Below are 14,500 nucleotides of genomic sequence, written 5' to 3' on the forward strand. Positions count from 1 at the left end.
TTTTAATTTTAATTTTGGGCTTTCGGCATATCAATACAAAATCTAATTCTTAATTTTCTTTATATTATTTGCATTCCTCGACTAATAAAAGAGTAATTAAAAGAAGTTCATTTTCACATACAGAGACACATCCTTATCTTTTATTTTATTTACTTTTTTTTTTAAGAAAATGTACTCTTCGTCCTCAAAGGTGGGCAATTACAAGACATTGCGATTTGGAAGGCCAGCATTAAACTTCGTAACTGAGAACAACGATGATATCACAAATGGCATCTATGGTTCTCTAGTTGTGGTAGGTATTGGAAATTAATTTCCATTATAAATGGGCTACAATTGTAAATGGATTGCCATCAATTGTAAATTTTATATTTATAAGATCGATAGGGACTCGGCCCATTACTTGCACATAACTGGACTTATAACGGTCTAATTTTAAGAGTTAATATTTCTCAGTTATTAGCTGTTGTGGATAGATAGTAGTGTGATTGTATTACCTTTAATGAGTTTTTAATGAGAGGGACCATTACGGTTTATATATACACTCTCTTCCCCCCTAACCCTAATTTTGTGTGCTTTTTCATTGAGGCTACCCGCTCTAGAGGATTACAAAGAGAAAATTCTTGTACTTTCTCATGACTCACTATCAGCAGTTCTGCAACAATTCTGACTCAAGATGGCCCATTCAGGTTCATTTTTATGGACTTATGTTGATCATCGAATCTATAGTATTTATAGTCATAAAATTTATGAGATTTGTACTAGTAGGTGCCTAATCGTTTATTTTATGGAGCATTCCTCTAATAGAAAATATGTCTTTCTTATCATTTTGGATCCTCAATTTTGATGGCTCTCAAAATAAAATGGACTTGAATTTAATGGGCCGATTTTCATTTAATGAAGTATAGATGTTTCTGACATCTTCGTTTCTAATAAGTTTTTTTTCATGTCAATACCGATCTGTCGATAAATAATAATCCAGAAATTGAAATAGAAAAGAAAAAGGGGATTGTTGCTTTTCAATGTCACAGACTCACTTGCAATGTCAATGGCTACACTTTGGATAGCATTAGGTCCTTCACGCCATTCACCCTTAGTTTTGTAACTTTTGGACGAGTCTAACAGAATCAAAATGGAATGGAATGGAATCGCTAAGCAAAAAGTTTGTAATTAACGCAATTTTATTTCATTTAGCTTGCGCTGATAACCCAAATTAAGTGTTGGAATTAAACTTTTTAGGACACAGTTTAAGTCAACTTGTTTGCTAAATAAAATAACCAATTTAACTTGACAAATTAAGCAGAAAAGAGCACTTATTTCATATCTATATATATATATAATAAATACTGAAATGATTAATGACACTATTTAATGCTGAATAATTAATGACACTAATAAATGATATATTAACATTTTAGCAAAAAAATTATAAGTCATATCTATATCTATCTATATTATTATTATATATAAGTAAAATTTACTTGAACACCAAATGGGTAATAAATGCAATTATTAAATGTTTTCATTAATCTAAATATTATCTAACAATTGTTCTAAAATTAATTTTTACAAATAATATATTCAGAAAATATATAAATTTTAAAAATAAAAAAATTTCCATTTTAAAGTAATATTAGATATAAAATTTTACGTGTGAAAATAAGGATTTTGAATAGTACTAGCCTATATATATAATAAAAATGAACCACGCTTCCAATAAATGATCCTATTAAATGCTATTATATTGTAAGATTAATAATATATTAAGTATATTCTAGAAATTGATATTTGCAAGATTATAATCAATCTATCTATACCATAAACATGCATACTCATCTATTGTCCATCTATTGTTTATAGCAAAATCGACTACATGGGCAACCAAGTCTGTTAATAAGAACAAAAGTTATACTATTAGTGAAAATATAATAAATAAATTTCAAATTGATATATAATAGTATAGTTTCTGTGTTGAAATATAAATAAGTTATTCATATAAATGTGATTTCCATGAAAATATTATCATAAGCCAATAAATATGTGTATGTATATATATATATATATATATATATAATCTTCCCGTTAACATAAAATCTTTATCTTTGAAAATGAGGATGTGAATGATTAATCGTATGCATGCAATTTTCATTAAAAAAAAAAGCATCACAGACTGATAATTATATGGTCTAATGGTAACATATAAATTAAATATTTGAAAATGAAGATGTCACGAAATATTATACAAAAAATGCGGAAACAAGTTTTTAAAAAGAATTTAGAAAAGTCAACGAGGCATGATAAGATCGACGGTTATATAATTATAATTGAACAATTTCAAAATTAGTCCAATTCTATTAAAGTTTATTTTTGAAAATTAAATAGTGTCTCGACTTCGCCGGACTAATTCCACGGTTCACGTGAATACCTCACAAGCTTACGAGACAGGTCAATCCGACCACATGCGGTAGTTGTGCCAATAAGAAGCATTCCTCTACATGTCTTTTGAGTTGACTTGAACTTGAATTTTTTTCAAGGAAATCAAATCATTTTATTACCAGACCAACTTATTGGATTCTTTATTTTGAAATTATTTTTAAATTAATATAATAAAGTTCAACAAAAAAATAATATAATAAAGACTAACCGGGGAAAAAGGTTTAAAAGAGAAATTTTTGTAGCATTCAATGCCATTATATTATATTAAATTATATTAAAGATATGATTACAGCTCCGCGGAATGGAGGTGGCAAGTGGGTGGGGGTTTTCCCACATGCAACCACTTCTTTTTTTTAATTATAATATTTAATCTGTATTTAATAAGTTTTTCTATTTTATTTTTATATGTGTTTTTATTTTTTAATAACGAAAGGCATCCGAATTTCGATCGACTATTTCTCACGACTCTCATGAATACCTTAAAAGTTCATCGAAAAATTACAATCTGGCCACACACTTTGATTTTTTAATAACGAAGGATGGCCAAGTTTCAACTGACTATTTATATGTGATTTTTTTAATAATAATAATAACTAAAGGCATATAAATTTCAACTAACTATTTCCTACAACTCTCGCGAGCACCCTACAAGTTTACGGGACAATTATAATTCGACTGCACGCTTCTTCTTCTTCTTCTTTTTTAATAAAACAGAGTGTCTGTGTTTTGGCCGATTATTTCTCATGACTCTCATGAACACCGTACAATTTCACGGGATATTATAATTCAGCCACATATAAGTACAAGATGTCCGATAAGAAATATTAATCTTGCATAATTTAGGATATACCTAGACATTTTCTTCATCATTGTTTTTGCTACTTTTTCCATATTCTTAATTGATTCTTGAAGTATTTCTCTTCTTTTCATAGGTACAAATGAAAATACACACGTGCCATGTGTGGTAATATAAAAAATATTAAAGAAGAATATATCGTAATAATAATTTTTGACAAAAAATAACAATTGATTTAACGTCATAAATAAAATTGTAATGATATAATACATCACTAGAATGAGTAAAAATTAAATTATACGTTTATAGAAAGAAAATTGGCTCAATAAGGAGTAACTTGAAATTTTTTTTTTCTTTTCGTACCAAAATATGTGTTCTAGGCTATGTAAGTGTTAAGAGAGAGAGACTTTCTTATTTCTTTGGAAATTAATTAATTAAATTGATTATATATGTGATTCTTGAGAGCTAAAAAGGTTTTTTCTAAATATAATGAAGTTTTTTTGGTAATTCATTTAATACTTTTGTTATAGTAGTAGATGTTTCAAAGTAATTTTAAGTATCATATATTTTTCGGTGTGCATCCTAGTTATATAATAATTCCTGATATATCATATAAAATATTTTCATATATTTCAATGTCCTAACAAATATCGATTGAGAGAATGGCCTAATAAAATAGAATATAACTTTATAATTATTAAAAGTAAATTTAGACAAAGCATAAAGAGATATTAGCTTCTATCATATAATAAATAAATTAATCACTGTACCATATAAGAAATGTAACGGTGCATTTGGTTTCAGAGTTAAAGTAACTTTGATTTTGATTGTGGAAAAGGACAAATGTTGTGTAGTGTGTTGAGTTAAAGTTAAGGTTAAAATTTTTGTGATTTTAACCCTGAAAACAAACGGGCCAAACTCTTTTAACAATTAAGACTAAAACTATATGTTGAGATTATGTGTTATACCGAGTATTGTATAAATTACAATCACATAATTGTTGATCGAATAAGCTTATACCCCGTGACGACGAACGGACACTTTACCCTAGTAAGTAAATAAAAATATCAAGCAAATTCTATTACGTGTTTCCCACCTATCAAGCTCGATTTCTTTAATCAATCACTTAATTACTTAAGCATTTAACAAATCAATATACTTGATTTTCAGCCTTCAAAATTAAGTCAAAACAATAAAAAAGGTGCAGCGCAGTGACGCACACTTTTACTTGATAATTTAGAAGTTTTAGATTTCATACTCGTTGTGGGTCTATTTGTGCCATGTATTAGATATTGTAATATCTATTTCGTTATACTAATCTAATAAATCTTCCTATAGCCGAAAAAATAATAAGTCAAAACAAACACCCCTCAGTGTCATTTCCTTAGGGCAACGCGTGAGAAAGAAAAGCTCACATAATTAGCCCAACCCGAAAATATTGGAAGTATATATTAATCCAAAAGGCAATAAGTTTGCATATAAGCCATTTTCTCTAGGCATCATCACCCACTACGAAAAGAAAAGCTTGTGAATATAAAACATGACTTTGCTTGGTAATCATGAGATTCCATATTCAATACTTGTTGTGGAACTACCCGTAACCTCTTTATTAACTATTAGAATTTCTATTTTATAGTACTGAACTCATGAGCCTCTCTTGTAATTGAAAAAAGAAAAGTTTGTGCTCGAAGAAACACAAGTAAAATTTAGAACATCTCATCTGGTTAGCGTCTATTGTTTCCATATTACTTATATGTATCCGCTGCCGGCCTATATATTCTTCCATTTGGCTATGCTTACATTTAGAAAGACAGTCGCGTACGAGGAGACAAGAAATGTCCCCCTTGTGCTTGGCTTCACATGGTCTTAGGCCACCACAATATGCATCTCCCCTTTGTTTATATCTCCCCACATTTATGCTTCTGCTTCACCTGATCACGTATCAATTCCAGTTACGCTCTGCTGTAGCCCATCTCCGTAATCAGACTAATACAAATCAAAATGCTTCAATCCCAGGCTCTGCTCCAACCCGAAAATGACCGAGAAAGCCAACTTATGGCCTTCGACGACACCAAGGCTGGTGTCAAAGGGCTCGTGGACGCAGGCTTCACGATAGTGCCCGATATATTCGTCCGACCGCCTGACAGGCTCGAGTGTGCGGGCGAGAATCAGTTTGAGATCCCAGTCATAGACCTCGCGGGAGTGGGCTCGGACCCGATCAAGCACAAGGAGGCTGTGAGAAGGATGGGAAGTGCAATGGAGGAATGGGGTTTCTTTCGCTCGGTGAATCACGGGATCCCTGCAAGCCTCCTGGAGGAAGTGATCGACGGGTCGAGGAGGTTTTTCGAAGAGGACCACCAGGTTAAGAAAAAATACTATTCGAGAGATTTTTCTAAGAGTGTGATATACAACAGCAACATGGGCCTCTACACTTCACCTGCTCTTGATTGGAGGGACAGCATCTTTTCGTTCATGGCACCCGACCCTCCTGAGCCCGAAGAGTTGCCTCAAGCATGCAGGTTACCGGCAACGTCTCCGAAATCTGCTGTTGCTTATTGATAATACTTGTTCATACAATGAAACATGGCATAGAAATTAATTCCTCGTCAGTTAACTCGATATGAACTCTCATGCTCGATGGATTATTTCAATTGTGTAGAGACGTGCTGTTGGAGTACTCGAAGGAAGTGATGAAACTAGGCTCCTGCATCTTCGGGCTCCTTTCAGAAGCCCTAGGGCTGCCCCAAGACCACTTGATGAAGATGGGGTGCATGGAAGGTTACTCTTTCATGTGTCATTACTACCCAGCCTGCCCAGCCCCGGAGCTCACGTTGGGCGCAACTAGACACTGTGACAACGACTTTCTCACGCTTCTTCTGCAAGACCAAATGGGCGGGCTCCAAGTCCTTCACGAGGATCATTGGGTCGATGTCCCTCCTTTGCCTGGAGCACTGGTCGTCAACATTGGAGATCTTCTTCAGGCAAGTTGATGCCAATTATTTACCTATTTTCGAGACAATCTGCATTTCAAGTTCGTCTGGGCAGAGCCTTCCCGTCATACTACTATCACTACTACTACTAGTACATATTACAATCTAACCCTGGCATTTTTTGGTCTGAGTATTTTGCAGCTGATCTCGAATGACAAGTTCAAGAGTGCGGAGCACAGGGTGATTGCAAACGAGACAGGGCCGAGAGTGTCAGTTGCATGCTTCTTTGGGCACACCCGTGTGCCATCCCAGAGGCTCTACGGGCCTATCAAGGAGCTTTTATCAGAGGACAACCCTCCCATCTACAGGGAGACCACTCTCCGGAACTACACTGCCCATTACATCAAGAAATGCCTTGATGGAACTTCCGCCCTCCTCGATTTCAAGCTCGACCAAGCTCAATGACTCCAAATTGCGAAAGAAAACTGCTTTACCGATGGGCTCATTCAGCTTTATCTAAGTGATTGTCTTTTAAGTTATGCCTTATAAAATGTGAGACCATCTCAGGACCCAAGTAACTGATATATCGTAGCAGCGGTATTTTAATCCTTGAATACTTCAAGGCAATTAGTGGCATGCTAGAAGCCATTGCTCATACACTGTCACCAACCAATTTAATTAAAAGCTCAAAGAAACATTATTTCAACCTTCCGGCTGTCGACCAGTTGCTGCCGATTGAACATTCAGAACCTTGCTTAGCACTACTCTCTCAGTGCTAATGCTAACCTTTGGAACCTTGACGAACTGTTGGATGCTAACATTAACAAAAAATAATTGTAACATCAAGTTGATAGATCAATTGGGTAAAACTATCAAATAGATCAATTTGTCCAATAATCAATGGTCAAATCTGTCCTACAGAGCCTTCCAATAATTCAGGTAAACAATTGCAGCTGCACCTGCCCTGACAAGTGGGTAGGGTTGTCAAAATATTTGAACCTTATCCAGCTTGATAGAAAAAGTCGACGAGGGTGACCATTTTAATTTTATAAGAAGCCACAACCTATATATTAAGTACTTTGTACTCCATTTCTATTCATCGATCCATGACTGTCCAGAAAGTTTCAATTTTTTTAGCATTGTCCTTCTGAATTTGTCCATGGAAGCCACGACTACAATAGGACTAGTAGAAGGCATTTGATGAATCGAAATCTGGTGTCCAGGGCCTAGTCGATGCGGGAATCACTGAGATCCCGAGAATCTGCTTCCAGGAGTCCTTAGATAAATCCAATAAGAATCCAACCACTGGATTGAGCATACCTCTGATTGACCTCAAAGGCATCGACCAAGACCCTATCTGATGGTGCCAGATCACTGATCTTGTTCGGGACGCATCAGAGAGGTGGGGCATCTTCCAGGTGGAGAACCACAGAATCCCGGTCAATGTCCTTGAGAAGATGAAGGAAGGGGTGAGGCGGTTCTATGAGCAGGATGAGGAAGTAAAGAGAGAGTACTACACGAGGGACGTTGCCCGGAAATTGGTGTACAACAGCAATTTCGACCTGTACACTGCTTCTGCAGCTAACTGGAGGGATACATTTTTCTGCTACATGGCCTTGAAGCCCCCGAACCCAAGGCATTGCCTGAAGCTTGCAGGTACTGCAACATCTTACCCAATTGTTGTAAAACTTAATTATGAGTGAACTCTTATCTTCATATATTAGGATGAAACGTCGGGGTCAACTTTCTAGCTCATAATCGAGGCCAAACAGCCTTGTGCTTTTGTGTTACCAAGTCGGCAGTCGCCGTATGTTTTGAATGAGAATGATTTAACCGTTGCAAACTCTTGCTAACTGCGACGATGATGCTTTCTGTAATTCTTCAACTGAATTTTAGAGACATATATGGAATACTCGAACCCAGTGGTGAACCTTGGGCAGTTGCTTTTTGAGATACTGTCAGAGACTCTCGGGCTAAGACCGGACCGGCTCAAGGAGATGGACTGTGCCGAGGCACTTGCCATGATTTGCCATTACTGCCCTCCCTACCCGCAGCCTGAGCTTACCATGGGCGCAAGCCAGCATACCAAGAACGATTTCCTCACGGTGCTCCTACAGGACCAAATTGGTGGGCTACAAGTTCTCGGTGATGATGGTGAATGGTTCGACGTCCCTCCCATTCCTGGCACTCTTGTTGTCAATATCGGAGATCTTCTTCAGGCAAGTTCCTGATCTTGTTTTCGTTATCAGTGAAAATTTTGAAACGTTCTTGGTTTTCTGAGCAAATCCATGAGGATTTACACTGTCCTTTCAATCAGCTGGTCATGAATGACAAATTCAAGAGCGTGGAGCACAGAGTCCTGGCGAACAAGGCTGGGCCCGGAATATCGGTAGCATGCTTTCCAGCATGAGCTTTCAACCATCCGAGAAACTCTTCGGGCCCATCAAAGAACCCTTATCAGAAGACAGCCCTCCGCTCTACAAAGAGACACCCGTCACAGAGTACCTCGCCCGCTTCAAAGACCAAGGCTCTGGTGACAATCCTCCCCTTCTTTTCTGTAAACCAGAGATTGATTCGCTAATGGTTCCTGACACGGAATTCTGAGGCCATGACACGGACTAGAAGGACCACTGATTTGCAAATAATGTCATGACAGTGAACTATGTTATCATAATGCTTCTAACCGATTACCGGTGCAAAAGTACTATTATGAGTTTGTTGTTCAAATCATGCACAATACAAAATGACAATTAGCTTCGATTTAGTTTGTTAGTCTCAGGATCTCCCTAATAGAGGAAACGCTCGAGTTCATCATCGACTAGTGTTGATACTATCAGTCAAGTTTTTGAATTTAATTCAACGACAAATTGAAATTCGAAATTAATCTGAGAAGATTCCTGCGCTTGAGAGAAAATTGTTGTCTCCCCAGGAGTTCGTTTATCATAATATGCCCAGCCAAAGAATTTTTTAGTCGGGATAGACAAAATATTAAAGATCCGGCAAATGAAACTTAAGTAATCATAGTATGGACATGAAGCGATGGAGCCATGGAGGCTCTAATTCAAGCGGTGTGATCATGCCATAATCTACTGACCACTCGCCAGCAGTTAAACTTACTATATTCATGATTTATGATCGCTATTAAGAGCACGTCATCTTTTGGTATGGTTGATTTTTTAAGGATGATGAACGACAAGTTCAAAAGAGCAGGCAGAGCATAGGGTGCCCGAAAACAAGACAGGGCTAGGAAGTGCCAGTGGCAAGGTTCTTGGGGGCACAAGATACTTCCATGGTGTCCCAGAGACTATGGGCCCAATGACGAGCTCTTGTCAAGGAAAGACCCTCCCATCTACAGGAAGATATCACTCTCTCGAATAAGATCGCCCAGTTACTTCTCGAATGACCTGTAGGGAGCTTAGTACTGCTTTCGTACCAAGCTCCAATAATGCGAACCCCGTCGAACCCGTCACGGAACTCAGCAATAATAATATGGAATCAAATCCCGGATTGTCCAAGATAGAGATTTCGAAGGGTGGAATATTGACCCCGTAGCTATGTAGAGCTAGAAATCAATATTATACGAAGCTTAAAAACTACAAGCAATTGACTTGCAACCCTTGAAGTATAAGTTCAACAAAAACAATTTGGAGAATATCTCTCACACAAGATAGAAAATGGTAGAAAATTGTGAAAAAAAATAACCTAAGGAAGAGCTTATAATGCTCTTGTAATCTGAAGATAACTAAGGAAAGCACAAGTTCCTAGCATATTCTAGAAGGCATATTCCAATTAGATTTGGTGGCCATCTTTTAGAAGGCATATTCCAACCAGATTTTGTGGTCATCTTCTAGAAGACATATTCCAATCATATTTGAGATAGTTGTGGTCATCCTTTAATGCCCCGATGTGTACTGATGAGGTCCAGCACTATTGATGACCAAAATCAGCCCCGAGTCGACTTGTTCGTCTCTCGAACTGCGTGCCTCTTCCCGAATATGCGTCCATAAGTTCTGTAAGGCTTGCTCCAATTTCTTGGCACGTGCTCTGGTGACCGGTCCAGTAAAAATATGCAACTTGTCCTCATGCTCGAAGTCCGGCTCAACCCTATCATTTAAGCTTGGTATATCAAATCGAGCTAAAGAACTGCTCTTTCAAAAGGATCTTTTGGTTCTGATTCATAGTGATTGCCTTTCGGTTATTGTTTTAGCGAGTTCTCTACATTTCATAATAATATCATGCTTTGCAAACATTCAGACACAAAGGCCGCAGATGTAATTAATGTCACTGTTAAGGTGATTCAAAGGATGTCTCATAATCTTTCTGAAACTGCAAGCCCACCAGGGAGCAACGGCACATTCCCCTGATGGTATCTTGCTTGCCACGCTTCAAACTCCGGGACGTCAGTCCTAGAATGATCACTAGTCCCTCGAACGGACCAGTAAATTTGGAGATTCGACTTGACTGTCCGATAGTAAAGATAAAGAAACGACATTGAGACATCAAGCTGATAGATCAACCAATTGGGCGGATTTTGTCAGATCAACTGGTCCAAGTATCAGTGGTCAAATCTGTCCTAACAGAACCTTCCAAATTTAGTAAATATCATGCAACCGCAGACAAATGGGCAGCCCAAAAGATTAGACCTTATCCATTTTTATAGAATACGAGGCTAAATTATTTTGGGCCCCCAATTTCAAAGCCCGCGATAGTGACCCTCTGTGCGCATGATTATTTATATATACCCTTCAATTATTAATCATCATTCCACTACGGAAATTTTCAATTTCTTTTGAGCCCTATTCCGTCGAAACCATGACCACCATCATAACTGATGAACCTAAAGGCTACGACCGGGCAAGAGAGTTGAAAGCCTTCGATGAAACGAAGTCTGGAGTGAAGGGCCTGGTCGATGCAGGAATCTCCGAGATCCCAAGAATCTTCGTCCAGGAGTCGGTCGATAAAACCGATAAGAATCCGATGACCCAGTTCAGCATACCAGTGATTGACCTTGGGCGTATAGCCCACGATCCCATCCAAAGACAGAGGATCGCCGATCAAGTCCGGGAAGCATCGGAGAAGTGGGGTTTCTTCCAGGTGGTGAACCATGGGATCCCTGTTGACGTCCTTGAGGAGATGAAGGAAGGGGTGAGGCGGTTCTATGAGCAGGATGAGGAAGTGAAGAAAGAGTACTACACAAGGGACATTACTCGGAAATTGGTATATAATAGCAATTTTGACCTATATACCGCCTCTGTTGCCAATTGGAGAGACACATTTTTCTGCTACATGGCTCCGAATCCTCCAAAGCCCGAGGAATTGCCTGAAGCTTGCAGGTATATACGCATTTCACCCTAGTCCAGATGAACTATTTTACATTATGCTAATGTGAGGTGCTGTTTATGCAATTCTGCAACTGAATTTTCAGGGATATACTGATTGCATACTCGAACCAAGTCATGAACCTCGGCCACCTTCTTTTTGAGATACTCTCGGAGTCTCTTGGGTTGAGACCAGATCGGCTAAAGGAGATGGACTGCGCCAAGGGGCTCGTTGCAATATGCCATTACTACCCTCCATGTCCACAGCCTGAACTTACAATGGGCACCACCAAGCACACCGACAATGACTTCCTCACAGTGCTCTTGCAGGACCAAATTGGAAGGCTCCAGGTTCTCGGTGATGATGGCGAATGGTTTGATGTCCCTCCCATCCCTGGTGCTCTAGTAGTCAATGTCGGGGACCTTCTTCAGGCAAGTTCCGGTTTTTGTTTCCATTTTCCTGAAAGTTCTTAAATACTCTCTTGGTGTGGATATAGCTTCATTCGTATCTTATTTGATTCTATGTTAGTATGATCATAAGCAGAAGATAAATCCATCTCTAGAAAATAGTAGTTGGAGGAGTCTAAATACGAAGTCATCCCAACGGGACGGACCCTGCATACCTATTGAGCAAATCTTAAGGTCTTAACATTTTGGACTACCTTCTTGTTCAGCTGATGACAAATGACAAGTTCAAGAGCGTAGAGCACAAAGTTCTTGCGAACAAAGCCGGGCCCAGAATTTCAGTGGCTTGCTTCTTCGGCAAGAGTTTTCAGCCATCCGAGAAGCTGTTCGGGCCCATAAGAGAACTCTTATCGGAAGACAAGCCTCCACTCTACAAAGAGACCACGATCACAGAGTACCTCGCCTACTTCAAAGAGCATGGGCTTGATGGAACTTCTCCCCTGAGACACTTCAAGTTGTGAACTGTATCTTGTCTATTTTCTACGATTCATTTGCTCTTGAATCTCGGCAGGTAATGACAGCCCATCGGGAGTGCTCCAGTAATTCCCAAAACGGTTGTTAGATGCGTGTCAAATTTGGTGCGAATGCCACTACACTGGAAATATGTACGGCGTCTTATTTGTTTATATGTCTCTTTTGGCCAAAGCATTTCTGCTGTTTATTCAGCATTAACCATTGCCCCATACAAAGTTTTTTTTTTTAAAAAAAAAAAAAAGACGGAAAGAGATTGGAGTGAGAACAGTAACCAGACACCCTAAAATTACATCCTCTCTTTCTAATATTGGGTCAAGATTCTATCAGCTCAGCGATTTGCTTCCCTTCTAACAAGACTGATTCTGAGGCAACTGATCGATCCTTTGCTCTTCCTATTAAAGTCATGGATTCTCGATTTTCAGTAAGTTTATGGACTTCATATAAAATATATTAGCATATGAGACGAAGTCAATTTTTTCCAACAATTTACAATTATTTAGTTTATAAGTCTATTTATAAAATCATATTTCGTACCCAATATATAATTTCGTATCGTATATATGGTACATATGAGAAGTTTGTCCTGTTATAGAATATTAGATGTACTTATAACTGGAAGTGTTGGAAAAAACTTATACTGCTAATAAGAATTCAAAAAATTAAAATCAATATCTTTCTCTTTCTTTTTCGGTGGTCAATATCTTTCTTTTATTTATAAAAGAATAGGACATAGTACTTTTGAAATTTTTAGTACACAATGAAAATTAAGGGGAAAAAGGGAAATAAAAAGTAATTGAAATGAGGGTTGTTTAAAATTAAAAGGAAATTGAGAAAAATAGGAAACAATTGGAAAATGGCTAACACATGGCACATCTATGAGCACACAGATCAGATTTGATGTATGCGAAGTCAATTTAAACTAGGGAACGTCCCCACCGTTTATAGCGAGCGTAAAAACTCCCTTAAATAATTTGTTAGATTGATGGAATATTAACAAATTATTATTTTTAATACTCGTTTATTTATATAGGATTATAATATTTTAAATAATAGATTTGGAATGCTTATGGGTATTTTCGTAAGGAGAAAGGAAAAATTATTACTTGTAATTCAAAAGTATGTGTATAATATCTCTTTATGCTTTGTCTAAATTTTATTTTTTTTATAGTCATAAAGTTATGTTTTATTTTATTATGCCATTTTCTCAATCAATATTTTTCAGGATATTTCACTTATTCTAGTGACGATATATTATATGTCATTGCAATTTTATTTATGACGTTAAGTCAATCATTATTTTTGTCAAAAATTATTATTACGATATATCCTTCTTTAATAATTTTTTATATTACCAGGCATAATATGTATAATCTTGGGTGTGAATCCTGTGATTCGAGAAAATTCACAATCGGAAGAGATTTATCCCTTATGGGTATATCTTGCTCAAATTTGGATTAATCGGATCTAGTAAACTTTCGAATACTTAGTGGAAAACACTGAAAGACACAAATAAAAGAGTATTTAAATTGATACTACTAAAGAATACACATAGAATCTCCGCCTCATCCAACATTACTAATGAAGGCTAATAGTTTGAGACTTTTCATAAGGGAAAAAAAATTATAACCACACTTCGAAATCTTGAAAAAATTAAAATAAAGTAAAGCTTATACAATGTACGGGTTACAAGACTAGTTAGTTCTTGCTGTTGCCTCCTTCATTGGTTCATTCATGGGGGGATGTGAATACAGCCCGAGACCTGAAACATGCGAAGATATTTTGGGCCGGATCATATTGGGCCCACAAAAGTGTAGCCCAATTAGGTGAAACAGCCCTCGAGCCATTGTTGCTTCTCTATCCTAAGTCAACTTTACACTCAAAAAATATTTATTACTAAAAATATGGAGAACATATTGCTATAAAAAATATATATCTTCGTCTCAATTTCCTAATAAAAAGATCCGTTACCGAAAACAAATAAACAGGCTAGTGTTTATGTGATAATGATGCCAAAAATAAACCCGTAGAAATAAAAGATAAATTAAAGATAGCAATAAGCATCAAGCATCAAACAAAAATACTAA

The 14,500-nt window shown here is 37.0% G+C and overlaps 2 protein-coding genes and 1 pseudogene across 2 annotated transcripts; all 3 read left to right on the forward strand.

The window, feature by feature from the left end:
• Positions 1 to 509: 509 nt before the first annotated feature.
• LOC116208698 (1-aminocyclopropane-1-carboxylate oxidase homolog 1-like) lies at positions 510 to 6,818 on the forward strand. The gene is made up of 4 exons (XM_031542245.1): positions 510 to 686; positions 5,246 to 5,748; positions 5,889 to 6,210; positions 6,361 to 6,818. Exons 1-4 carry the CDS (start codon positions 633 to 635, stop codon positions 6,622 to 6,624), a joined length of 1,143 nt encoding a protein of 380 aa, XP_031398105.1. The 5' UTR covers positions 510 to 632; the 3' UTR covers positions 6,625 to 6,818.
• A 462-nt stretch (positions 6,819 to 7,280) lies between these two features.
• LOC116208756 lies at positions 7,281 to 8,844 on the forward strand (annotated as a pseudogene).
• A 2,086-nt stretch (positions 8,845 to 10,930) lies between these two features.
• Positions 10,931 to 12,607, forward strand: LOC116209661 (1-aminocyclopropane-1-carboxylate oxidase homolog 1-like). The gene is made up of 3 exons (XM_031543375.1): positions 10,931 to 11,492; positions 11,585 to 11,909; positions 12,152 to 12,607. Exons 1-3 carry the CDS (start codon positions 10,972 to 10,974, stop codon positions 12,401 to 12,403), a joined length of 1,098 nt encoding a protein of 365 aa, XP_031399235.1. The 5' UTR covers positions 10,931 to 10,971; the 3' UTR covers positions 12,404 to 12,607.
• Positions 12,608 to 14,500: the final 1,893 nt, after the last annotated feature.

The sequence above is a fragment of the Punica granatum genome, chromosome 5 (assembly GCF_007655135.1).
Source record: "Punica granatum isolate Tunisia-2019 chromosome 5, ASM765513v2, whole genome shotgun sequence".
Taxonomy (NCBI): Eukaryota; Viridiplantae; Streptophyta; class Magnoliopsida; order Myrtales; family Lythraceae; genus Punica; species Punica granatum.

Excerpts from the sequence above, each read along its gene's own strand:
- LOC116208698 (XM_031542245.1), top strand. The coding sequence starts at position 633 with ATGACTCACTATCAGCAGTTCTGCAACAATTCTGACTCAAGATGGCCC. Across the intron at positions 5,749-5,888 it reads GAGTTGCCTCAAGCATGCAG|AGACGTGCTGTTGGAGTACT; the intron begins GTTACCGGCAAC and ends TCAATTGTGTAG. Across the intron at positions 6,211-6,360 it reads ACATTGGAGATCTTCTTCAG|CTGATCTCGAATGACAAGTT; the intron begins GCAAGTTGATGC and ends AGTATTTTGCAG.
- LOC116209661 (XM_031543375.1), top strand. The coding sequence starts at position 10,972 with ATGACCACCATCATAACTGATGAACCTAAAGGCTACGACCGGGCAAGA. Across the intron at positions 11,493-11,584 it reads GAATTGCCTGAAGCTTGCAG|GGATATACTGATTGCATACT; the intron begins GTATATACGCAT and ends CTGAATTTTCAG. Across the intron at positions 11,910-12,151 it reads ATGTCGGGGACCTTCTTCAG|CTGATGACAAATGACAAGTT; the intron begins GCAAGTTCCGGT and ends CTTCTTGTTCAG.